Below are 25,452 nucleotides of genomic sequence, written 5' to 3' on the forward strand. Positions count from 1 at the left end.
GGGCTGAGCCTAATTCCAGCTCTGGGCCATAAGTTATTCAAAGAAGCAGAACTATGGTGAGTGATGAGTGCTCCCAGTGGGGAGACAGCAGGCATATGTGGAGCTCAAGGACATTTGGAGGGGGAGAAACCTGCTCTCTGTCTCTCCCTCTCACCCTCATCCCACACAACGGCAACCTAATGAGTGAGGACAAGCTGACCATTCCTACAAAAGGACACAGGAATGGGGACACTAAAAAGTGAATAATGGAATGGATGTTGAGCTGAAGGTGTTGAGGGAAAAGTAGTACAGATCAAGAATATGTAAAAGGGGAACTGAATGTTAAAGATATTGGGAAATCTAGTGCTATAACACTAGCCATGTTGGATATGATGTACATACTTGTTGTAATAGAGGAAACTCTTTGCTAAAAGAGGCAGCTTTAAAGTGCTCAGTTTCATGACTCAGTAGGGTGAGTCCTCATTGTGTATTTCCAGACTGGACTTACAGAAACAAAGAAACAACACCACATGACTATCATTCTTTGAAGCCATCATTAATGAATATGTCAACATCCAACCTATTCACTGTTTACAGACAGGTATTAGAAAGGCGTTCAGATCCTGACAAGCACCATTTCTGATGCAAGAGGCATGTGAAACACAGCCAAGCTTCATTTTGTGAATATGATGCATTCCAATTGGCCAATGCTACCCACATTTCTGGGAGACCGATTTTAAGGTGTTCTGAGTTCACATTTAGAGTGTGAGGTTGGATGGTGGATGTGAAGGGCAGGTACCAGCAGGCTAGAGGCAGGTGGCAGGTTTGTGGCTCTGTGCTTGGGCACTGCCATTTGGAAGGCTTCTGGCTTCTCATGCTACAATCTAAGGCTGGGACATAGCTGAGAGCAAAAAGCAACAGCATGCACCCACTCCCACTCCCACACACACACACACACACACACACACACACACCCACGCACACACCACACACCCACGCACACCTACACACACACACACACCCACACACACACATGCGCTTGCACAACCATACACAGGACAAGAGGTGCTTCTCTACGACGTTCTGCCATGTGGGAGTTTCACTTTTATCTCTTCTGTAAACTGGGAGAATTGAGTGTGTGTGTGCATGCGCATGTGTGTGTGTGTGTGTGTGTGTGTGTGTGTGTATGTGTGTGTGTGTCTGTGTCTGTGCGCTCATGTTTAGGGTGTGTATTTTTGATCTTGAATGACAGTTAACTCTTGCTCTTATTAAGTTATTTGGAAAATCATTTACCATTCTTTATAACCAAAATACAAATCTAAAGACACTTAATACCAATTTCAGTGGTATTTAATCACCCACGAGTATCCTATCATTTCAGATATGTTTGTCTATTGTTTCATGGTGCAACCTTCCATAAGGCCATGTGTACTCTGGAGGGAAGACTTGAGGAAGGAACAGATGCTCAGTCAGCTTCAGTAGCCTTGCCTGCATTCACTAGAATAGACCACGCACAACCACAGCTGCTTAACAGGCCAACTGAGCATCTACCTAATAGGCCGACTGAACTGCTACCTAACAGGCCAACTGGGTGGCTACAAAATAGGCCAGCTGGGTGGTTACCTAACAGACCCACTGAACATCTACCTAACAGGCCAGCTACTTACCTGTTGCATTAGTGGTGCAGCCATAGTCAGACTTCACTTCTAACAATTACAAATACACATTCATAAAAGGGTAGGTAGAGTAAGTGAAAAGCATGCAGATCACATTGGGATACTGGAATGGTAATCCAATTTCCCGTTAGTACAAACTATTTACCCCTTACCAAAAAAAAAAAGGCTCAGGCGGAAAAACAGGGCTCAGACAGTTGGCCGCCTGATGCTGAACTGCTTGGAATCTCTAACACCTCCACAAATCTGTCCTCTGCCTTCTCCCCTCCCGCAGTCTCTAGCTGTTCCATTAGCATCCCACCAGGTTTGTGCGAATTGCCAGGATCCGTCTGCTGCACTTAGTCAGCTTGCATCTAGGACGAGGGAACGGCAGAGGAACATTCAGGAAGTTGCAGGTTTTGTGCCAAACGTCCACTGGAGCTAAGGCACCTGTGCAGCAACATCTCTACAGGCAGCAGGAAACATGGAGAGCCGGTGATCAGCGCGCATGTGAGGAAGCTCGGTTCCTCCTGCCTGTAGTACACGTGAGGAAGCTGAGGTTGTCTTGCCTGTAGTACACTTGAAGAACGTCAGCTCGTCCTGTGTGTTATAAACGTGTTCAGCATGTTGTCCAGCTCCTGGGTGTTAGAGTGGGAACCCGTGGGCAGTAAGCTGCAGTGAGGATGGAGTGGCTTCTGGGAGTGGCTAAGTGATGAGTGTGAATAGCTGTGGAAGGTACTGAAGCCAATGATGATAAACAGGAGGGTTGTGGTACAAGCTTGAAATGGTTTAGCAGCCTCGACATGAGATAGGTGGGGAGAAGAAAGCATGATAAGGGGAGGTTAGTGAAGGTGTCTTGATAAAAATAAACAAATACCAGGACCTAACCAGAAACACTGGAACGTAATGAGATCAAATTACAGTGAAAAAAACAGTAACTGGGATGTCACTGGGATGATTAGGAATTTTTCTACAACAGTGAAATTTAAATCAAATAATGAATTTTCCCTTTTTCCATGAATAGTTATAATTTCTTATCCTTGTTCTCCCATTTTTTTGTAAAACATTCATGCCAATAAGGTAGTGCTGGAAAAAAAAAGAGCGAAACAGACAGAACGGGAAAGTTAGAGAACGAGAGAGAGGAGAACTTACAGAAGCACTGGAATTTAAATAGCTACACTGTACTGTTGGGCAGCACAATCCATAACAACAAAGACCAGCAGAGAGCTGCAGGAACATGGCAGATCACAGAATGCCAGCACAACTCTAATGTAACTCTAATGTAACTCTAATGTAACTCTAATGTGCATCACCAGCAGCCATAGCTACCCTCCCACACTCCCCCCCCCACACACACACACACCCACACACACACCCACCCACACACATACCCACACACCCACACACACACACACCCACCCACACACCCACACACCCACCCACACACACACACACGCACACACACACACCCACACACACCCACTCACACACATACCCACCCACACACACACACACCCACACACCCACCCACACACACACACACCCACACACACACATACCCACCCACACACACACCCACCCACACACATATCCACCCACACACATACCCACCCACACACACACATACCCACCCACACACACACACACACGGATAACATTGGGTAAGGGAAGGCTTCATGGTAAAATGTTTGGATTTTGGCACCATTTCAATGTCTCATGTCAACAGAGCCTGAAATAAAACAGATTTGTACAACCCACTAAGCATACATGCACACAAACACATCCACAAACAGTCACAAACACATACCCACACACTCATACCCACACAGACCCACCCCCACCCCATCCACTCCCACCCCACCAGACACACACACACACACAGGCAGAGAAAAGGTTACACAATATCCAGACTTTCACCTAATGAAAAGCAGAGTACTGAAAGTTTTGACTGTGGCATGGGGGCTGAGGGACCACAAGCAGCTAGCATTAGCACTAGGCTAACATGTGGGAGGGGTAGGCTGCTACAGAAGAGCTGAGATTGCAGCTTTCATTTTGAAACCCAAGAAGCTCTCAGACTTGTGGCACCTGGCCAACACACACACACACACACACACACACACACACACACACACAGTAAAACATAGCACACATACACACACGTTCTCTCTCTCTCCTCTGTCTCACTTGTTACACAGTGCCAAGTAGTTAAGATAAGTGTATCTTCATCTTTCCACAAATGTTGGCGTTAATGGAGCACTTATATGAGACTGCTTCTTCTCTAAACTAAGACGTTTTGTGCAAAGATGCTACAAGTAAGATGTTTATGAAAATCCCCTTTAATGATATTTAGAAGATCTGGCACAACCTCATTGCTCAGCTACCTCATGTACTGTGAGCTGAGGTACTTGATTAATGTTTCATCTGGAGAGCTGCCTTTCTCTGATGACACACACATACAACTGCAGTATGCATTTTCTTATCAACTTACTGTGCGGTTTTACAGGGGTTTGAGCTATTTACCATTAAAAGCCACCTACACTGAGTTGCTTATCATGGCATGCAAGTGTTAACACTGGAGACAAAAAGCGCTTTAAATTTGACCCACACATCACACGCATATGCAAAGATCTGGAGCAAACTGATCAACTAAAGAATTTATGAACTGCTAACAGATTGCTAGGTGATATGCAAGTGAGGCAGTTAAAGCTTAGGTGTGTGTGTGTGTGTGTGTGTGTTTGTGTACAGACTCTGCTGGAAGCATGTGAGGCTGATTCACACCAGGCAAAAGAGCAAATGAGAATCTAATTACAACAGCTAGGGCTGCAATACATTGCCAAACAATGTGACGGTACTCATCACCAGGATAAATCCCACATATTGGTTGAGGGTACAGCAGCCAGAACATGTCTGAGTGTTTATATTCAACCCCCCCCCACCTCCCACACACACACACACACATACACACACACATGTCCAACAGATTCTTTTTACTTTTTACCTTTTCACCTTTTCTAGACTCATCCGCACAAGCACAATTGCCAACATGCACACAGCTGAAACTGATGCCTGGGCTTTCTGCAGAGGTCTGGGCTTTCTGCAGAGGTCTGGGCTTTCTGCAGAGGTCTGGGCTTTCTGCAGAGGTCTGGGCTTTCTGCAGAAAAGAGCTGCTGCTGGGAAAGCTCTCTGGACACTCTCTTGCCGTAAATCACACAGATCTGCACTGGAGTGCGTATGTCACTTGCTGGCCAGCGTATGTCACTCGCTGGCCAGCCGACGATCCTGAACGCTTATGACCAAAGTGACTCATTCCTGCCTCAAGTAGAATCCCTGCAAGTCCCACAGGGCTGTCCAGTTCCAGAGCACCAGCTTAGAACTAACCCTGAGTGCACAGTTCACATGACCATTACGAATCTGTAATCAGCATTTAGCTGAGGTCAGTAAGGAGAGATCAATATTTGTGCAACATGCCTTAAGTAATGTGTTAAAAGCATACAAAAGATTCCAGAATCTAGGAATGGGTTTATACAGAAAGCCATTACACAATAACAGACAGAAGGAAAAAGGGGAAAGAAGCCAAGCTCGTTTTAAACCAGCAAATTCCGAAGGGCTTGTTTCAGCCAAGACTCTGGCTTCTGCTCCTCACCCTAACCCCTCTGGAACAGGAACACATGCACTAAGGGAAGGAAAAAACGAGCCAGACATCAGCCAGGAATCATTTTTTGCTGAGGGAAGGAGACGACCCCTTAGACGGGACAGTCCACCTCTGCACGTGACCAGCAGCTTGTCATGCTGGGCACAGGCTGGCTCACTCCTCTGGACACAGAGCTGATTTGGTCTCTTGTGTCATTAACCACCATTACAGCCTCAGATGGCACCTTTTAGTCTGTGAACGTGTGTGTGTGTGTGTGAGCACAAGCGTCTTTGTGTGTGCGAATTTGGGTGTGCTCGTGTGTGGCCCACTGCAGAAGCGGTCAAGGCTTTGAAGTTGAAGATGACACACTATCAGTGCAATTTACGAGCACATTTAAAATTCTGATCTAATTTCCTCTCTCTCAGTGCTGAAAGTGGATCCTTTTCTCCCCAAGCCCCTTGTGGCACTGCTCATGGCTCGGAGTGAGATGAAAGACAGAGGGTGAGAGAGAGACAAAGAGAAGGAGACAAACACAGAGACAGGGTAAGAGAGAGAGAGCGAGGGAAAGACAGAAGGAGACATACAGAGCGCGAGAGAGGGAAACAGAATCAAAAGAACAAAAAAGAAGAAAGCATGCCTGCATTCTTACACACACATCCGAACAGCGAAGCTCCATACGAGACACAAGGGAAGACAGAGAGAGATGACAAACAAAAGAGAAATGCGCACCAAAAATCCAACCCAGCAAACCGCTTTGATGAGCAGTGTACGATGGTGGTAGTGTTAACGACAGCGAGAGACCCCGTCTTACATTACAGGCGAGGCCAAAGCACCTCCCAACCCAACGCCCCCCTGTATGTCACGCTACATTACCATGTTATATGTATCATCATTACTGCAGAGGATGATGGCTCAGGGCTATAAACCATCAAAGGAATTACTGAGGCTTTCACCATAGCCTCTACAGTTCAAATGAGCTGGATTAAAGAGCATGACTAAGGTAACGTCAACCTTCTGCCTCTGTCTGCAGGACCAACCCCGGGAGGAGACGGGCTGGGTCTCGCCTCTGCGCTACCGTAGACGGATCTGCTTCACCTGGAGTGCAGTAAGCAAGCAAACAGGAATCTTGCATTCTGGCTGTTCATCAGCGCATGTGGGACAGAGAGCCCAAAACAAGCAAAGGAGTGTGTATAAGGAAATTTTGCAAGAAATGGAGGTACATTTTGATGTGGATATGTGCGTGTATGTGTGTGTGCGCGCATGTGTGCGTGTGTGGTGTGTGTTTGCTCCTAATGTGTGAAACATTGATCTGTCACCTCTAAATGCGATTTCAATTCACTCAGGGCTTTTTCCGTTTGCCTACCCCCTCAAGCTAGGAGAGTTAGTCACGGTCCTGTTCAACAGCACGATCATTAACAAACTTTGACAGGGACCCCTGGGGACCACATGGATGGCAGCAGTCGAACTGTGATGTAGTAAGTGTTCAGAATGGCAGCATCTCTGTTTCAGACAGAAGCAGTCACACACCCGAATACACGACATGGGCCGAGAGCTAGCCTGCTACTACCTAACAAAGCATCATTAGCAATGTTAAAATAGAGTGAATCTCACTGACTGTTACCTGTACAGTGACAGGCAACCAGAAATAAGGGCGAAAGATCATAAGCGTAATCAGTTCCTTCCCAAGAAACACCACCATCATCAGGAACTATTGCTGTCATTTGTGATTTTGGCACCAAGGATCATCTTTGAATATTTATGGAAGCTTTGAAGGACCATGATGACTCTACAAAGTAAAACTATGAGCCATTTTGACATGATACTAAGTCCTCCAAACATGATGCTTCTACCCAGCAACACATAGACCTGCAGAATGCTGTAAAGCGCCCTAATGTACTGACCAGAGAAATGGCTACAAGAGTACAATGTGGTAGAGACTCTAACGCTGACTAACACTGTAGACTGTTTGTATAATATGTGTCTGTGACTGTCACAAGGCAAAACCTTACAGAGATGGGGAATGACTGGCATGACTGGATAGGGAATGACTGGCAACTGTGGAAAAGATCCCAGGGCCTAGGGGGCTCAGGTGTTGACAACAGACTCAGCTTATGTAAACTAGATCAGTTGAGTTATTAGGCAACAGTAATTATAGTTTGGTTCCATTACAGACTAAAGATGAAAGTGATGATATCTCTCCACTTGTTTTCACTGCGTCTCTGGGGCAGTCAGAGCTGAGCCTGAGGCGGTCTCTGGGGTGACGCTGCAACCCACTGCGGTGTGTGTGTGCTACATGTCAGAGTGGCTACATCGGTTTCAAAGTAAATTCAGCACATTGGTTTACTGGAGAAGACTGACCTTGCTTTCTTCAAGAGGAGGGGGGCCCTTATTGACACACCAAATTAACGGTTGTGTCTCTTACTGCCTTACACACAAAATGCAACATTTTTCTTAAGGGAATCATGCAGAGTTGCCAAGGGCTCAGTGGAGCTAAAACGACAATGACATGCTCTCCTGAGATCGCATGACTGACCTTCGCAGACATACAGCAAAGCTAATGGATGGATGAGAAGTAAGAAAAAGAAAAATGATGTTCAGGTTTAGATGCCAAAGAGACAAAGCTCAGTGCCTTTTTCTTGAGAACACTAGGAACAGATGAGAACAAAATGGCCAGATGTCATCACTGGACAGTTGTGAATATTGGCCAGATGTGAACACTGGCCAGATGTCTACTATGTCGTTCATTTCCTTAGAGAGAGTAACACAGAGCAGATGTCATAGCTGAGGGAGAACAATGTGGGTAAACATAGATTAACCAGCCTGATGGCCAGAGACATCAGCAGATTACAGTCCCAAGGAAAGAGGTGGCAAACGCTTTATAAGTATCGCATTAGCAAACAAACCAAAAAATAAAAAATGAAACAAAGTGCAGAACTGGAGACAAAGTCAAGTGGTGCAGAAATGGGAACACAATATATTAATAATATTCATAATACAGTTCAACCTCCAGTAAACTCTCAGTGGAGTTTTGATCTCAACCAACAGTGACATATCTTACAGGCTCAGCCTTTTCCTGCACAGTAGAGAGCTTTCAGATGACTTATGGGATTTGACTACCTATACAGGAAAGGAACGGGGAGCTCCTATAGGTTATTAGAGCACCAGGAGGGGAGCTGATGCTAAGGAGCATTGACAATTTGTTATACTGACAAGCTGTTATGGAGAGAAGCGCGTACGTGCGCGCACACACACACACACACACCCACACACACACCCACACACACACAGAGGTTTGTGTAAAGCCACATAATTCATAACCCCTTGACGTAAACGGGCCCTTGGTTTCTCTCTTCATACTGAGGGCTGTGTCTGTCGCACACTGTGCTTCAACATACTGGCATCTTCGTGACCTTGAAACATGTGCACTGCGCAAAGGGGTGAAGGTTGGCACAACAAAATGGGTTATTCACGTAACTGAGCATGAGGTGAGGACTCATTTCCTGTACATGGCCTAACCCTGGTTCACGGCCTCGGCCCAGCACAACATCTAAAATGAGCACAAATCTTCAATACAATAATTCAATACTGTGCTGGGAAGTGCACAGCACAATAATGCATGGCAGTAAATGGATATGATGCTAACAGTTATATGATTGACATCGGTTATGATATAGCTCTGGAACCTAATTAAGGGGAGGGTTATATGTAATGACTCATGACTAGCTCTAGCCTTTCGTAATGTACAGTAGAAGGTGATCAGGGTAGTGGAAACACAGTAGTCAAACCTGACGATCTATGGGATTTTTAGAGCTTTATGAAAACCCTCCAGTTCAGATATGCTCTTTCCATTGACTTTTGCTGACTCACACACACATTTTAACTACAAATGGTCTTTCCAACTTGTTTGGCTGTTATTCAGTCATGAAATACATTAACACATAGAACCTCCTCAGTCTTCTCTGCCCTGAGGCCTTTTTGGTGGTGCTTTTGAGGTGAGCTGTTCCCATGGTTCTCTATTTTTCTCAGGGCAGCTGTTTAACAGCTATGAGATGAGCAATATGATTGGCTGAGAAGATTCATCCCCACACAATAATTACATTCCATTTGGCCTAAACCTTTAGTGACGCACCTGAGCCTCCATGATTTGGAATCGTGAGAGCGTTCTGCATACACCCTCATGCCTTTATTGGTTTCCTGGATGGTCATAGAATTGGGACACTGCCTGAGGTCCTGGACAAATGCACGCATGCACACACACACACACGCAAGCGCACACGCACACACACACACGCACGCACGCAGGCATTCCTCTCCTCCACACAGCAGTTTGACAAATCCTATCACTTCATATACCCCCCATATCCACATAACATATACCTCCTAACACCTACACACCTAAAGCCATCCATCTGAACGCCTACAGACTGCTCTGTCACAGAGGGCTCAGGGACCAGAGTGGCCATCTGCTGGGGCTGGGGGCTGCATGCGGCCAGTGGTTACAGGCTGCACTCCCCCACATCCTTGTGTCTGCTGCTTATCTTGATGTGGAAATAAACCACAAAAGTGAGGACGCAGCAGAATAAGAGATGGAGTGATGCCAAGCCTCTGCCTTGTTTGCTAGAGCCACTGTACTGCAAGCCTACTGACTACAAATACCATGGTACTATGCAAGTGCCTGTGGAATGCTGGGTAATCTGTATACAATGCTCTATAGGTATAAAGTGTATAGTATGGTGATATTTCATACTAAGTAACATCCAGGGTTTTCATTAGGACAAGGATCAAGCAATTCAATGCACTATTACTATACGAGGATTAAGACAGCTATAACAATATTTCTGAAATAGATTTATGGACAGATAAAACAAACAAAACATATTGATTCATTGTGCCAATGCTGTCAAAGAATCTCTCACCATGAGATTGATGAGAGATGTGAGGGGCTCAAGCAACTGTAACTGGCCTATGACACAACCTTAAAGCTATAGCAGTGAGGCCAGCACCTCTGTAAAAGTCTGGCTTTGTTGGAGTCTAGCATATGTCCCACACAGTGAGCTTCTTAAAGCCTCTGCTCACTCTTTTGCTTGTGGCCAGAGGTAAGAGCCTGAGGTAACTGAGCACGGAGCACTGGAGCCCCCTGCCGCAGTCAGGCTGAGGCATACTTGCTCTCGTTCACCAGGCAGAGAGACGTGAAGGTACGCCAGAGTCCGGCTCCAGAATCTCACCGTCAGCCTCGGCTAATGCACACATCCCTCTACACAGCAAAATATGATGTGATATGACATCTTATGGAGGCAAAAGAGCTAGATGTCAATAAAACACTGAGGGCATTTCCTGGCAATTTTGTGACAAGAATATATGAATACATGTCTGGCTGTCAACCAACCAAAACTCTTGGTAAGGAGAAGCTTAAAGCTTATCTTAAAATTAGTCATCTGGCAAAAAAAAGCAGCTTCTCCAATTCTTTAAAGGCAGGTGAAGGAGCATTCACTTCAGCTCCCTAATAGCTCCCACACAGAAATATAGCTGACCAGTCAAGTAGCTAAGCTAAGATCATGTTACATATTAGAGTTATTACTGCCACAAAGGCGGGTATTAGAGGACGTTTATAGAAACTAATGGTTACTGGAATTAAATCAGCCTAAATTGCCAGTTAGATGGCACACCACAGATGATGTAATGTTGATGTTAGCAGAAGAAGTAAGTGTGTGTGTATGTGTGTGTGTGTGTGTGTGTGTGTGTGTGTACACATGCATTTCCAAAACAACTTATATATGAAGGAGCAAACAGCTTACTGAGAGAGAGTGAATATGAACAAAAGAGTGAGAGCCAGTGACAGAGTGAGAGAGAGGGACTGTGAGAGCCAGTGAGAGTGAAACTGAGAGAGCTAGTGACAGTGAGAGAGAGCCAGTGACAGTGAGAGAGAGCCAGTGACAGTGAGAGAGAGCCAGTGACAGGCAGTGACAGAGTGCCATTGAGAGAGAGAGCCAGTGAGAGGCAGTGACAGTGAGAGAGAAGGACAGTGAGAGGCAGTGACAGTGAGAGAGAGAGCGCGTGACATTGAGAGCCAGTGACAGAATGAGAGAGAAAGGGACTGTGAGAGCCAGTGAATAAGTGAGAGAAAGGGACTGTGAGAGCCAGTGAAAGAGTGAGAGAGAGAGCCAGTGAGAGCCAGTGACAGAGTGGGAGAAAGGGACTGTGAGAGCCAGTGAAAGAGTGAGAGAGAGAGCCAGTGACAGAGTGGGAGAAAGGGACTGTGAGAGCCAGTGAAAGAGTGAGAGAGAGAGCCAGTGAGAGCCAGTGACAGAGTGAGAGAAAGGGACTGTGAGAGCCGTGGTTGGGGATGGGCGGGGTGAGGGGGTAAGAGAAAAGGAGATAAAATAAGTGAGAGAGAACTGAGTAACCTGTTTATTAGGTTTATTTATATATTCCAACTACTCTTTTCTCTCATATTCATACAAATTCCACATTCTAACAAGTTCTGCAACATATGACTGCAGTGTGTAATATAAATCAGGCAGAGCAGTGCTTATAGCAATAAGTCAATCCAGTTTTGGCATGACCTCAGTAACCAGAAGATGACATGTCACGAAGATGACTTGATGGCAAAAGGCATACTGGTTTTGACATCTTCCACTTGGCTGTTTTTTTGAACAATTTCCAGGTCTTTACCACAAATGCTGCTTTTCCCAAAATGCAAAATGGACTTTGTTTAAGAAGAGGTACAACATCTGAAGGTGTCATCAGGTACCAGGAGGACAAGAAGATTAAGAAAGCATTCTTATCAGGAAACTCAGGGATGATGGGGAAAAGGGGTGGCCTTCTGCAGTCATCTGCACACTAGCCTGAGGTGAAGGCTGAGGGCAACAAGCACAACCAGCTCTCAAACCCAGGTCCTGCAGGGGGAAAATGCATGACCTGAGCAACAGACTGAAGAGCAAGCTCTCTGGCAAAGCAGAGCACACACTTAACCTTCCTGAGTGACGGTCTCCATCACAGGGTCACTGCTACGCCTTTCAAATCCAGGACTAGGTGAAGTGATGATGCATCGAAGGCCAAAGAGGGCGTAACATACTATTACACAGGCAGATGTGATAAAGAGACAACTCAGCATATGAATGAATGGTAATAAACAGCAGACTCAGCATATGAATGAATGAGGGGCATTTGTCCTTTTACCTTTCTGTGATTAATAATGTGAGCTGGACTCCACTGATCAGTATGAATGCAAATGGTATGGTAGTCTGAAGTGAAGTGCATGGGGAGAGAGTGTGTTGGAGAGAGGGAAGGAAAGGGTGTGAGGCTGATGAAACAAACACAGGCCACACTGTGAAAAGTGCTCCACTGAGAAACGAAGTGTGTGTGTCCCTGTGTGTAAGTGTGCGTGCGTGCGTGCATCCGTGTGCATGCCTGTGCATTTCTGCAAGGAAGGCAACACTGAAAGAGGCTAAGATTTGGTACATAAATAGTACTAGGTTGTAAGACAACACTATTAGTCAACCCAATAAAAACAGAATTGCTGGTGGCTCTTCCAGCTTCACTCTGGTACTGCACTTCTTGAATCCCTCAGTCAGTTTAAAACGATTTGTGTGCCACACAGTTGGAATCAAGGAGTGCTCTGTTTGTGTTCAGAGAGCACTGTTTGGTTTGCAGACAGAAATATCATTTGTTATGATTCTCTATTCTAGCCCCCCCCCCACCACCACTCTCTCTCTCTCACACACACACACACACACACACACACACACACACACACACACACATTTTATTTTACTGTATTCTGACCTAGTGTAAAGTACAGTTTTATTGTATCGTGGTATTAATTGGCAAGTTGAAAACATGCCTTTTATAACAATAACTTTGTAGATCCTCATATGTGTGAAACAAAACCAAAAGACCAAAAAGCTGATGGGCAACAGTTCAAGTCAGGCCATGAGAGGAGCAGGTCACCAAGCTCCTTATTGCTGTCATTTGACTTGGGCTAATGGCAGCTTTTAATTATTTAGTACTCCTCTGAGATATGTGTGGGTCAGAGGTTAGGCAGTGGCTGGCTTTCAAACTGGGAGCTTGAAGAATTTTGGGTGGTCAAATCATATTAAAAAACATACATTTTTTATGTACGTTTTATGTATGTGTTTTATGTATAAAACATACTTAATCATACATTTTATAATGTATTTTTCAAAGAATTTCATCAAAAATTTATTTACACTGTCAGTATTTATCACATCTTTATAAGATATGATAAATACTGGAAAAAAGAAAAAAAGATAAAAGAACAGCTCTGTGCAGCTAACTTTGTTAATTCTGAGCCAAAAATAGACTGTTTAGTTCAGTTATGGCCATGTTCTTCCGTGCTTTAGACAGGCAGCATGCATGCTAAAGCTGAAAACATCCTAGACAAAGCAGCAGTGTAACATGTTTACATAGGGGACTACTCGACCAAAACATTCTCCATGCACTCTGTGTCCTTGTGCAGAGAAACAGGGACTGTAATGTGAGTCAGGGGGAATCCAGTGGACACGGGACAAACTCGACTCTGTACTTTGGGAGGTCCTTGGACATGAGAGGGATGGGAACCACCAGTGTACGTAAAGCTCAATAAAGAAATGAACAAGTACTCGGAAACAGACACAAATATATTTTAATTGGTGTTTTGAAAAAGTCGACAGTGAAGGAACCGTCCAATCATACACTGCGACTAATTATGAAACCGTGACACTGTAACAACCCTAATGCACACACACATTGCACCTACACACCCATGTACTACAGGCAAACTCACACACCCCTACTTCAGCTGATAGATGGCTCTGGGACTCCAAAGCTGTGAGGACGTCCTGTGCAACTTCTCCATGCTGCCCTGCATCATAACCCCGCTTCTCTCAGAACAGAGAACCCCATTTCACTCGTTCTGGATGTGTCCCCGCTTCTCTCAGAACAGCCACCCAGCTCTGTTTTATTCAACTGGATGGGTCCCCGCTTCTCTGAGAACAGCCACTCGACTCTGTTCTACTCTTATGTGTCCCCAGTGACTGGCCAGGCCTCCAAATACCTCTAGCTAGCGGCAAACCTCAGGCTCTAATTACTATGTCTGTCTGGTATGTGTGAAACCATCTGCTATTATCCACGTACACATGCACATGTTCAAAGCTTCAAAGTTTACAGAGTGACATTACAAAACGAAGTTCTTGAGTGCTTTATAGATACTTTATTATTAAAGCTGCAGCTAGAGTCAGTGATTTTACTTCTTATTCAATTAGCACACAACAGGCTGCCTGGAACATTGTAGGGGCTCAATATTTTTTCCATGAATATGTATTAGTGGCACTGGGTTCTTCCATGTACCCTCATCAGTAATAGCATCTCTGGCTATATTTATAAGTAATGCAGGGTCACAGACACACACACACACACACACGCACGCACGCACACACGCACACGCACATACACGCACGCACGCACACACGCGCACACACACCAGTGACAGTGAACAAGCCCTGTGCCACTGTCTCACTGATACACACAATTGAGAATATTTCACACTAGCAACAGAGATTCCCGACCAATGAGACAAACATGGAGCCTGTGCTAACAGCCAATCCCGTTGCGCTGAAATGGGGACTGGCTGTCACGGATCCTGGCTGAACTATGCTGGGAATTCAGCATGTTGTGAATCTGGCTGTTTGTTTCTTTTTTTTTCCTTTCTTCCTCCCCCCCCAAAAAAACATGGGGTTGAATCCGTCTGCAGTCTCAGAGCAGGGTGTTTCCGTTGGCCCAAAGGCCTTCATTAGTTCCCACTGACACAGCTGCGTCTGAGTGCTGGGCTTTCGCATATGGACTTATATGGACAATTCCTGACTAAGTGTCATTTGACAGCATGACAAAGCACCACAATCATAGCAATTCTGATAAATCTCTTATCATCACTAAAAGAGCTGAACTAGCCACTCTGTAAAGCAGACAACAAGACAAAATAGTTATGAGGAGGAATGAAAGCAAAGTTTTTCACTGATCGGTACATTTCAGGCAAATTTCCAAAAATTGCCCTTGCTGCACTTGGCATGATGACCAATTAAAGTCACAGTACAGACAGTACATCCTGTTACTGAGACTGTTACCAAAGACAATACACCATGTACACCATGATTAACCCTTGGTTCACAATTACAGTACTTCCTTGGGTCACAATCACAGTACATTAATTTAATCTTGATTATTTACTACTGCTACTGTGGTATTCTATATCATTCCTCTCGTAGGTTGGTCCGCCTAGCCAAGCACCTGTGCAAGTGTCTCGTCATCCACATACTCTTACCTCCAGCACTGGTCCAGCGCCCACAATGATCTGCTCCACGCCGCTGGCAAAGCCCTTCTGGCTGAGCGCTGTAAGGTGGTGGATGAGGAAGTTGGTGCTCTGGGTCTTGCCCGATCCGCTCTCGCCGGAGATGACGATGCACTGATTCTGGCGGCGCTGCAGCATGGCGTGATAGGCCACATCGGCCACGGCGTAGATATGCGGCTCCAGCTTCCCCAGCTGGTGGTTGTCATACATCTTGACGTACTTGGGGTTGTAGATGGGCAGGAACTTGAAGGGGTTGACGACAATGAGAATGCCGCCGGCGTATGTGTAGATCTTCTCCTGCCGGAAGCGCCCACGCAGGTTCTCCAGCAGGGTCCGCTCGCTGAGCTCTGCCAGGGCACAGAGGTCGGCAGGGGGGTGGCCGGCCGGTGGCTGTGGGAGAAGGCCCCGCTCCACTAGGCGCCGCCGCTCCTCGGTCACGCGCAGCCACATCTGCAGACTGCCATAGTGAATGGAGCCATCCACGTTCTTCTCGCGCAGCAGGAAGCGGTAGTCATCACCAGCGAGCCGGTTCTCCAGCGCCATGCGGGGCCACAGGAGCATGCGCTGCACGGGGCAGTCTCCCGGGTTCAGAATCCATTCCTCTCCGCCGAACTCCTTCACCTCGGCCAGCACATAAAGGCGCGCGCGGTCCAGCCGCAGGCGCTCGATCACCTGCTCGATGACCTCGGCAGCCGAGGTAACCTTGCGTGCCGACACCGGGCAGTAAATGGTGCCCTCGGATAGGGCGCCGGGGTACACACGCAAGGTGAACTCCGAGTCCTCGAAGCGCCGACGCCCACCAGCGTCATGGCAACTCATGATGGAGCAGCAGCTCCCATCGGTGCCGGCCGCACCTCCGACACGCGGATCAGGGGGTGGAGTCAAGACATTCCAGCTGCAGAGAGTGACAGGGAGGGAGAGACACAGGGACATTAAGAGAGCATTAATATAAAAGCTTTTGATATAAAAGCTTTCGCCGTAAAATAAAAGCTTTTGCAAAATTGCCGTAAATGCACATGAAGTAAGAAGACCTGCCCAGACCGCTGTGCCCTCAGCCCATCCACTCCATGACTTCGCAAACCGCCCTGTCTGCCATTCAAAACAAACAGTTTGGGATTAAGCATAATGAAAGGCTAATTAGAATGGATGCAGAGTGGGGAACAAGCTGAAGAGAGAGCTGGAACGGCAGCAGAGCACACAGCCAGATGCACTGTGGGCTGTGGGCTGCGTTTTCGAAGCCACTCTGGGCCTACACATCCCGCTACCGAGATCAACAGCTGCCATCTCCTACAGAGAAATGGCTCTCTTAATGACAATTCTTTCATTCAGATACTTCCTGTTAGTGTTGAGCCTGGAGATCACCATTCATAAACTGAAGACCACTACATCCTGTTCAACAGAGGGTTAGGCTTTCCCTTACAACAGCTATATTCATACCAATACAACTATTATACAATGTGCTATAATTATATCAAATTACACTGTAATCTGAGCCCTTAACAGACAGGAACCTGAGAGAAAAAAAAACAAACATGCCTGCTGTATGTGATCTTGAGATCATCTGGAAGGTTTACAACAACCCAATGACTTTGCTGCAGATCAAAATGAAATCCATCTTTACAACAGTTAACTTACAGCAGAGTCTAGTTTTTCCAGACAGAAGCCGTTATTAGTGCCACAGTAAGAGACAGGGTGCAGACCATTCAGAGAGAGGCTGGCTCTCTGCTCTAAACTTCACACCACTAAAAGTACAGTCCACGTGTTGGGAAAGTTTTCTGAACTGCTGCTCCAGTGTGAAACCTGACCTTGTACACAGGATGTTGGGCCAGATATCCTCTAGATTCAATAATCTAAACTCTCACCTTAGATTCTACTAGCTGAAACTTTACAGTTTCGTTTTGGTGATGCAATGTGAAAACGATTATGTTCCAGTGAGGGCGATACCATGCATTTAGCAAATGACAATGTTTAAAACAACAATTACAACTTACAAGTCCATTTTCTATGAAATCTGAAAGCACAAAATGAAGCATTTCATGTCTACTAATCCCTTGCATTTTCTCTCCCATTCAGATCTCCTACTTGTTCTGTTTGTTTTCTACATTTCTATTTGCATCCTTCTGAGCGAGTGCTTCAGTTCTGTTAATATTTGCATCCTTCTGTGCGAATACCTCTTGTGTCAACTGGCCTGGCTCCAGCTCTCCCAGGTGTGAAGCAGCCAGACACAGTCAGAGCTATTCAAAACAAATCCACTCGGCCTCTCTATTGTCTGTGTGTCTGTCTGGAGCACCAGGGTCTTCCTGTGCTACAAATACTGTATTACAGCAGAGACAAGAGACAGTGGAGAACATAGACCTTGTATTAGCCATATTTTTGCTACTCTTGTGGCATACATGTCAGTGTTGTTAGAATTTCTGCTCTGTGTTTTATCAATATTCATAATAACTTCATGCCAACTGACATGCTTCTTTGATTAAGGAAGAATGCAGCGACAGAAAAAAGATAGAACAAAGAAGTGAATGAATAGCCTTGGGTGAGCATATTCCATAGACTGCAGCATTCCAGTGAACCTCTCTGTGTCTGTGTTATTTGCTTAACTCTGATGTACTAGTTGTCCTCACATATTTCTGGCTCTAAATTAAAGCATGCATTTTGCCACTGGAGAGGCTGATATGTGGCATGACTCTTTAGAAGTTGCAGGATACCAGAGGAGCATCAAAACCAAGCTGGAACGTGTGCACTCTGGACAGTGGAAGTCTGGCCCACTCTCCGAAAGCACAGGGAGTAGGGTGAGGTGTCACCCTGCCCTTTGTTTGAGTGGCAAGCTGTCACAAAGTACAAAAAAGGAATACACTCAGGAAAGAGCATGCAAAGTGTTCACTATTGCTGTTGACAGGCAGGAGGAAACGTCCAAGCCCTGAGCCTGCAGACAACTAAACCGATTAAAAAGCAAAATTCCACAGTTACCAATCTGTCTCTCTCTCTCTCTCTCTCTCACATTCACACAAACACACACATGCACACGCACACAGTTAAAAACAGAGTTTCTTCACGATTTTTTGTTATATCTTCTCAAGGTTATGACAGTTATGACTGTTACCATGGCACTGATGTATACAATATGTTTATAATAGCAAGTTTGCTTTGAGCTAGTGCAGCAATTTCATGTTAGTATGTGAAGCAAAAAGAGTTTAACTGAAGAGTCTTTGGTTCTAATGAAGCTATTAGGTATAATTATCACACCATCTAAAATAAATAAATAAATAAATCAATCAATCAATCTGCTGCTGTTTTCAAGCAAGCACACATAAACTCCATGACTTACCAACTTCAGGTTCTTTATCTTATATAGTTCTCTGTATGCACTGGCATGGTTTATCAGACTGCAACAAATTATGTAGACATATTCAGGAACCAAACAGATAATTCAGACTTCAGTGGTTACATCTGTTACAACAACAACAACAACAACAACCTTGGAGTTTGCTGCACAATAAAGAAAACTAGGCATAAGAAAACCCAACAAGAGGTTTTAAGAACACTGATCCGCAAACAGTCATCTCCCTTTTCACCCAACACAAGCCTGTGCTGTTTGTGTTCCTCAGGTCATGTTTTAATGTGCCTTAGAGCTCCACCTGGGCTTCGAACAGGCTTCTACTGCACTTGGACATCCTCCACATGACTATGTCCCACTAGATTGAGAGATCAAAACTAAAACAATAAGAGCTTTCCCGAGCAGCTAGAGATAATGATTCGTGTCAGGCCAAAGGTCAAGCTAGTGTGCCGCAGGGGAATGCCAGCTCGGACCCTGACAGGAATGAACATCTCAGCCTGCTCCTGAACCAGCCAACTGGTCTGGGCGCAGTAGCCTACAAAGCTCTTTAAAGAAACAATCAGTGTCTCTCCGGTCAGTGGCACATGTACGGACGAAGCCCAACCCTGCCATTGCCACTGAGCAGACAATGGTGACCACGTACAAGAGCTGCTAAGCAGAGGTTCAGATTACTGTGAAAGAGCTTTAACCCACAACCGCATGTAGGGTGGTCAGGAAGGGTGGAGACTGGGAGGCTTTGTTAGTTTGTTTGGTTACGCAATTAAGAGAGTGTCAAAGCGCCCCAGGCACATTGTGGGTGTGGGGGAGTCTGCTGCTGAAAAGATCAAAGCCTCTGACAGGAGAACATAGATGGACTTTTTAAGGGTATGTTCAGAGGGGGAAAATAGGAGTTGCACCTAGAAGCTAAAATGGGACAAGAAATCATTAAGAGATTATAGCTCCATTTCCACCATCAGGCTTTACGCTGTGGAAACCTAGGCATGTCAGCTGGAGTCACTTCTCTCATGGTTCCTCCAGGCCATGTGAGACTTATGATGAGACTTTCTCTGTACCTAATCTAGGATTTTACAGGCCATTTTTAACATTTGGTGTTAATTAAGTGGACTGGAGGGAGTCATTGGAGTAAATGGATATTTTCACTTGCTTTACTGCAGCATTCAGTCTATGCAAATCTCTGAAAATAATGGCAAATGACAATCACATTGGTCAGCAGATGAAAGACATGTGCTTCACAAGCAGTAAACACATGATTTATCATAATGATGCTGGAAACTGAATAAGCAGTGATCTAAGAGCACAACAATGACAACCACCAACAGCAACAACAAAAAAATAAGGCTAATTTATAAAAAGGCTCACACATGTCCTTACAAACTATAAGGATGTTCGCATTTCAAAGACTTCGGAAAGTTAATTAAAACTTTAGCTGAGTGCAAATAAGAAAACAGCTGAATTATCATAACGCATTCTCAGTCAGGTACTTCAGGCCAATACAATCTGTTTGAATGAGGAGTTTCTGATATTAGAGAATGATCCTGATATGTAGACATCTGCTTTTCCTATTTATAGTTACGAATAAGTGCACCAGTGATAGATGGAAAATCATTTATCTGTAAAAACCAGCCATCACAGCTACTATCCATGTGCTTTCCACACAAAAAGAAAGAAGAAGCAGGAATGTCTTGAGCCTCATTAAGATTAAGAACAACTGTATCACTGCATCACAGTGATAGTGTCACGCCTGCAGTACTGTATCACTCATGCAGAAATGTGTCTGCTTAGATTCTGCAACAAGGCAACAATGATGCCATTTAGCAAGCTTTCCCCGCCCACTCTGAAGGTCAGACATAACAAAATCATTTTATTTTTAGTTAGTCAAACCAGGGGTGTGTCTGCGGGTGGGCAGGGACGGGCTCTGCCCACCTATAAGAATCATCTGTCCCTCCACTGAAAACTGGAGAAAAAAAATTATTATAGCTATTTATTTAGAGTAATTTTGTCGCTGGACATCAAAAATGCTTTTCTTTTGGCCATTTGGAAGATGTGGTCACGCTTAGTCAGCATTCCTCCTTTACATTATGGCCTAAGTCATGGTTCTGGTTATTGCCAAACCACGAGATGCTTCTAAACACGTACAGACATGGTAACATGAACTGCAAAACTTTTTTGTAGTGAGTTGCTCTCAGCAATCCAATTAAATATTAGTTAGTTATATTAGTATTGTATAGTTTCACAGTTGAGGATCACAGTTTGAAAGCTGTGTGTTTAAATTACCAGCTCAAATAGGGTCCACTGGTTTAGTGAAAAGCCAACTAGATAGCCTGCTCCAGGGAGTATTTTTGCTATTTATTTCAGTATATGCCAAAGCTAACTGCAGACTGGACCTGTAATTAATTTCTATACGCTAGAAATTGGCATCTTAGCTTCACATAGAGCTTACTGCATTGAGCTATATTTTTTAATGTTCTAGCTCCCTCACATGATCTGATCATTTACTAACAACATCTTAGAACTAAACCCACCATTCAGAAAGTAGCCTGTGTGGTTTAATTATACTCAGTAGGCAAACAGAACATGTCTTTATACTGTCTTTCTAGATTACTCATCATCTTCTTTTATCTTTTTCGTTGCTTATTCTACCTAGTTATCAGTTGTATTCTAGGTGTTTTATACTTATTTCCACAAAACAATACTACAAAATATGTAAAAATGAAAAAGAAATTTAAAAAATGTGTAATTGTATAGGCAAAATATGATTAACAGATGCATCATTTTATCCTAGGCAGTACTATCCTAGTTTATCATACAAACATTCATCATACAGGTACTGCTGCCTGACCCTGTACGTTCTGTTTTAAAGAGCACCTGGGCATACTGTGACTGTGACTACAGCCACACAAACAGCCTTCTTCCCTGTGATGAATGATGCCCATGGTCAAACCAAATAACAGAGCATGAAGCGAAGGTGCTGACTCATTAGCATGCAATTTGAATTTAATTTAATTCTGCAAGCTCAAAATGCAAATGACTACGAAGAATGATATCCTTTTGCACAAAATGTGATATTACAATACAAACGTGTAATTGAGCTATAAACAGCACAAAAACCTGATCTGCCCCATATGAACCTTCCAAAAGATATGAGAGGCCCTGGCAGCAGACCGGGGGAGTATTAAAGATATCCTGCTAAATACTGACCTTTTTGAATGAATTTTCTTTTTTTTAATACTACATTTATATCATTATATCCTTAATAGGTAGTTGGTAGAACATTTTTAACTTGCAGTGCTTTTGTAACTGAGCAATTATGAATTATTTGTATATATACAGAACATTATTTGTATAACTGGATGCTTTATAGAGCTTTAGATTTCCAATGATACAAGACACATTGATAAGCTGAGAAATACAAATATGGGTTTCCTTATACTCAGCACCACGAACCAAAGAAATTCACCACTGTTTGTAACACATCAGTAATGCACCTCTTTAAAGTGTTCACTGTTTCTAACACATCTGAAATATGCTGATAATAACAATAATAGCACAGTGTGGGCTACTGAACCTCTCCACTCCGCAAAGTCAACAGATGGTCTCTGAACTGTGTTCGCACCCCTCTCACAGCAATAAACATTTAGTTCCAGCATTCCACCGGCTCTGGGAGTGTGTCAGAGGGTCTTCCCTCGGCCACTGGCTTCAGCAGATGATGTTCTTGACACAGAAAAATGTATGTCTGCTTTTTTTTTTCCAAATACAAATGGCCAAGCTTTTCAGCTTTAACCTTATTAGGCTGTTCCGAGCCTGAGCAGTCTGAACAGTCTGGCGCTGGTCCCCCAGCAGAACAGGGGCTCCAGCTTCAACCTCAGATGCAGAGCCATTCTGAACTTCCAAGATCGAGTCACACTATTATATGCCACTTAATCAGCTGTTAGGCAAAGTTCAACATGCAATGACTTACCCCTTGACCTGAAGGGTTACTACAGGCATGGACAAGAACCACAACCTCAAACTAAATCCCTCCAGAAGTGGTTAAAGGGAGCGCTTTAGTGGGAGAGGTCTTCTGCAACAAAGAACAACAGCCTTATCAACAGCAGGCTAAGGGTGTGCGGCTGTGGCCTGACAGGACGGGGCTACACGCTTCCTCTGCTGCCGGCTAGGGACAGCTCTCGGCTTCAGTTATCGTCTGTTCTGGGAAACAGCACTCTGAGCAGCTAAACATTCCAGAGCTCGGGAAAGACGCAGGCACACAAATTCCACAGTGCCCCTGCTTGGCTGTCAGCAGTCAGTAGGATCCAAGGCCTGGTCAGCTCTGCAGGGGGACGCTGGTCTTGACTGCCAGGATCTGAATGACGATGGCTGAAAGACGATGTCTCCAAAAAACTCAGCATCATACAGCAGCCCACTGTCATATACTTGCCTCGGTTTAACACCTCAGTAAAGACCCAGGAAAGGGAATGCCTTGGAATAGTGAAGTGTTCATATTCAAGCTTCAAGCAGAAACATAAAGTGGCTCCTAAAGTCTTCTAAAGAGCTCTTTTCCTTCCTCTGTCTCTCATTGTGTCCCTCTAGAACACAGTCCTCTAAACACTGGGTGCAGATGCAAGCGGAGGTTTGCGCATGTGGTTTGGGCAGCTGGGACAGCGAGAGGGGGTAGAGGAAAAGGGGAGGGAAGAGGCGGTTGTTGTTTCCTGAAATGTGATCACAGAAAGAGAGAGAGCGAGAGAGAGTGAGTCAGATGGGGATAGCATTGGTGGCAAGGGACAAAAATACCAAGACAAAGATTTTAGACAGAAAGAGAACATACCATTATAATCAGAACTACATGTGGTATCCATATATTCTTCACTTGTTAAACAATAAAACACCAATTTTAAAGCCTACTTACACCACCATGCAGGGGAAAAAAGAGCTCAAATGAACATTACCTTAAGCATCATTTAACCAAAAACCTATCGCATACTCATAAATCAGTGCCCCGAAAGAGACACCGCAAGCAACTGATGGATCAATGATTACAGGACATTGTGAGATCATCAAAGAGCACTTACTGGAAAAGCAGTCAGCCACTCTCATGGGGAAACTGATTTCATCTGGCTAAGCTTGACATGAGCAGCTGAAGCTAAAGAGCACCTGGGCATACTGTGACTGTGACTACAGCCACACAAACAGCCTTCTCCACTCTAATGAATGATGCCCACGGTCAAACCAAATAACAGAGCATGAAACCAAAGTGCTGACTCATTTAGCATGCAATTCAATTTATAAAAAAGCCATGGTACTCATTATGTCTCTGGTTCCTAGCTTGACCCCTAGCTGGACGCATCAAGGTAAGTTTAAAATAAGAGCAATGGGGTACTGAATATGTCTTAGCTTTAGAAAGTCTGTAAATGTAATATGTTGGTATGTTGACTGTGGGAGCGTGCCAAGGACTTGATGGCACAGTAATTCAGTATTAAAACACAGTCTACCATCAATGCCAAGAGTGCTGCTCTTGGATTCACTATCATTATTATGTTCATTGGGATGTTCCTAAAAGCTACTTGGAGCTCAGACTTCTGAGAAATTCAACAAATGGTCTTCCATCTAAGCCAGACATTGCAGAGAAGCAGTTCAGCAATTCAGTCATTAGTACAGCCTAACAAACTATTGTGGCTTCTTCTTTTTTTTAAATGTATTTTTATTTTCTTTTTATTTATTTATTTATTTATCTATTTATCTATCTATTTATTTATTTATTTAGTCATTCCACCATTGGACAGATGCGATTTTGACGAACCGCTCTCAATTTCACGTCATTTCACAGAGCCGAGAATGAAGACAATGGGGAGGATGCAGGAACAATGGGCTACAATGTCTCCACTCTGCGTCTGCCAACAGCAACACCAGCATATGGCAGGAGAAAGAGTATCATAGCACTCCACTGACAGCTGAGTTATGATATCACATACCCTAAGCTGCGTGCCTTCAAACGCTAGCCTGTTTCTACATTCTCACACACGTTATATCTCATACACAGACAGTATGCTCACCAAACTAACTACAGGCTGAATGTTTTTTTTCTGGGTTCTTGAGTGGACAGCTTTCATATTTGTCATAACAGACACAACTCAGAAACATCTATGACATATTGCATATGGAAGGGTTTTACTTGGTCTAGTAACTAACCCTAGCTTTGAGAGTAGAGATTATACTGTGAATGGAGACCTTTAATGTAACTGAAACACAAGTGTCACAATGAATATATTTGTGGATAACTACCTAAATAATTTTCAATTCAAAATAAATTATTTCAATGCACAGTCACATAGGCAGCCTTAGGAATCTATATCACAGAGTAAGGAAAACCAGCCTCTGAAGCAGCAGTCAATCCATTATGTGGATGGTTAATTTTGTAGTTACTCTTAAAAAGGAGTTACTCTGTCAAAGAGGAACCACACCACATATGAATGCCCAAAACACTCTTCCTGAATTTAGAAACATTTTTATTAGAATACAGAAGAGATTAGTGTGC

General features: G+C 44.4%; 1 protein-coding gene across 9 annotated transcripts in view; it reads right to left on the reverse strand.

Moving 5' to 3' along the window:
* myo9ab (myosin IXAb) overlaps positions 1-25,452 on the reverse strand; it is a 77,748-nt gene that overhangs the window by 39,985 nt on the left and 12,311 nt on the right. For 8 of the 9 annotated variants that reach the window (XM_027000978.2, XM_027000979.2, XM_027000974.2 and 5 more), the window contains exons 1-2: positions 22,900-23,544; positions 15,581-16,502 (exon numbers count right to left, since the gene is read on the reverse strand). In XM_027000978.2, coding sequence (XP_026856779.2) covers positions 15,581-16,502; positions 22,900-22,928 — 951 coding nt within the window. In that variant the 5' untranslated portion in view covers positions 22,929-23,544. Of the gene's footprint in view, positions 1-15,580; positions 16,503-22,899; positions 23,545-25,452 lie in introns of those variants that run through there. The other variant, XM_027000976.2, reaches the window with a different exon arrangement.

Source organism: Electrophorus electricus, chromosome 2 (genome assembly GCF_013358815.1).
Source record: "Electrophorus electricus isolate fEleEle1 chromosome 2, fEleEle1.pri, whole genome shotgun sequence".
NCBI lineage: Eukaryota > Metazoa > Chordata > Actinopteri > Gymnotiformes > Gymnotidae > Electrophorus > Electrophorus electricus.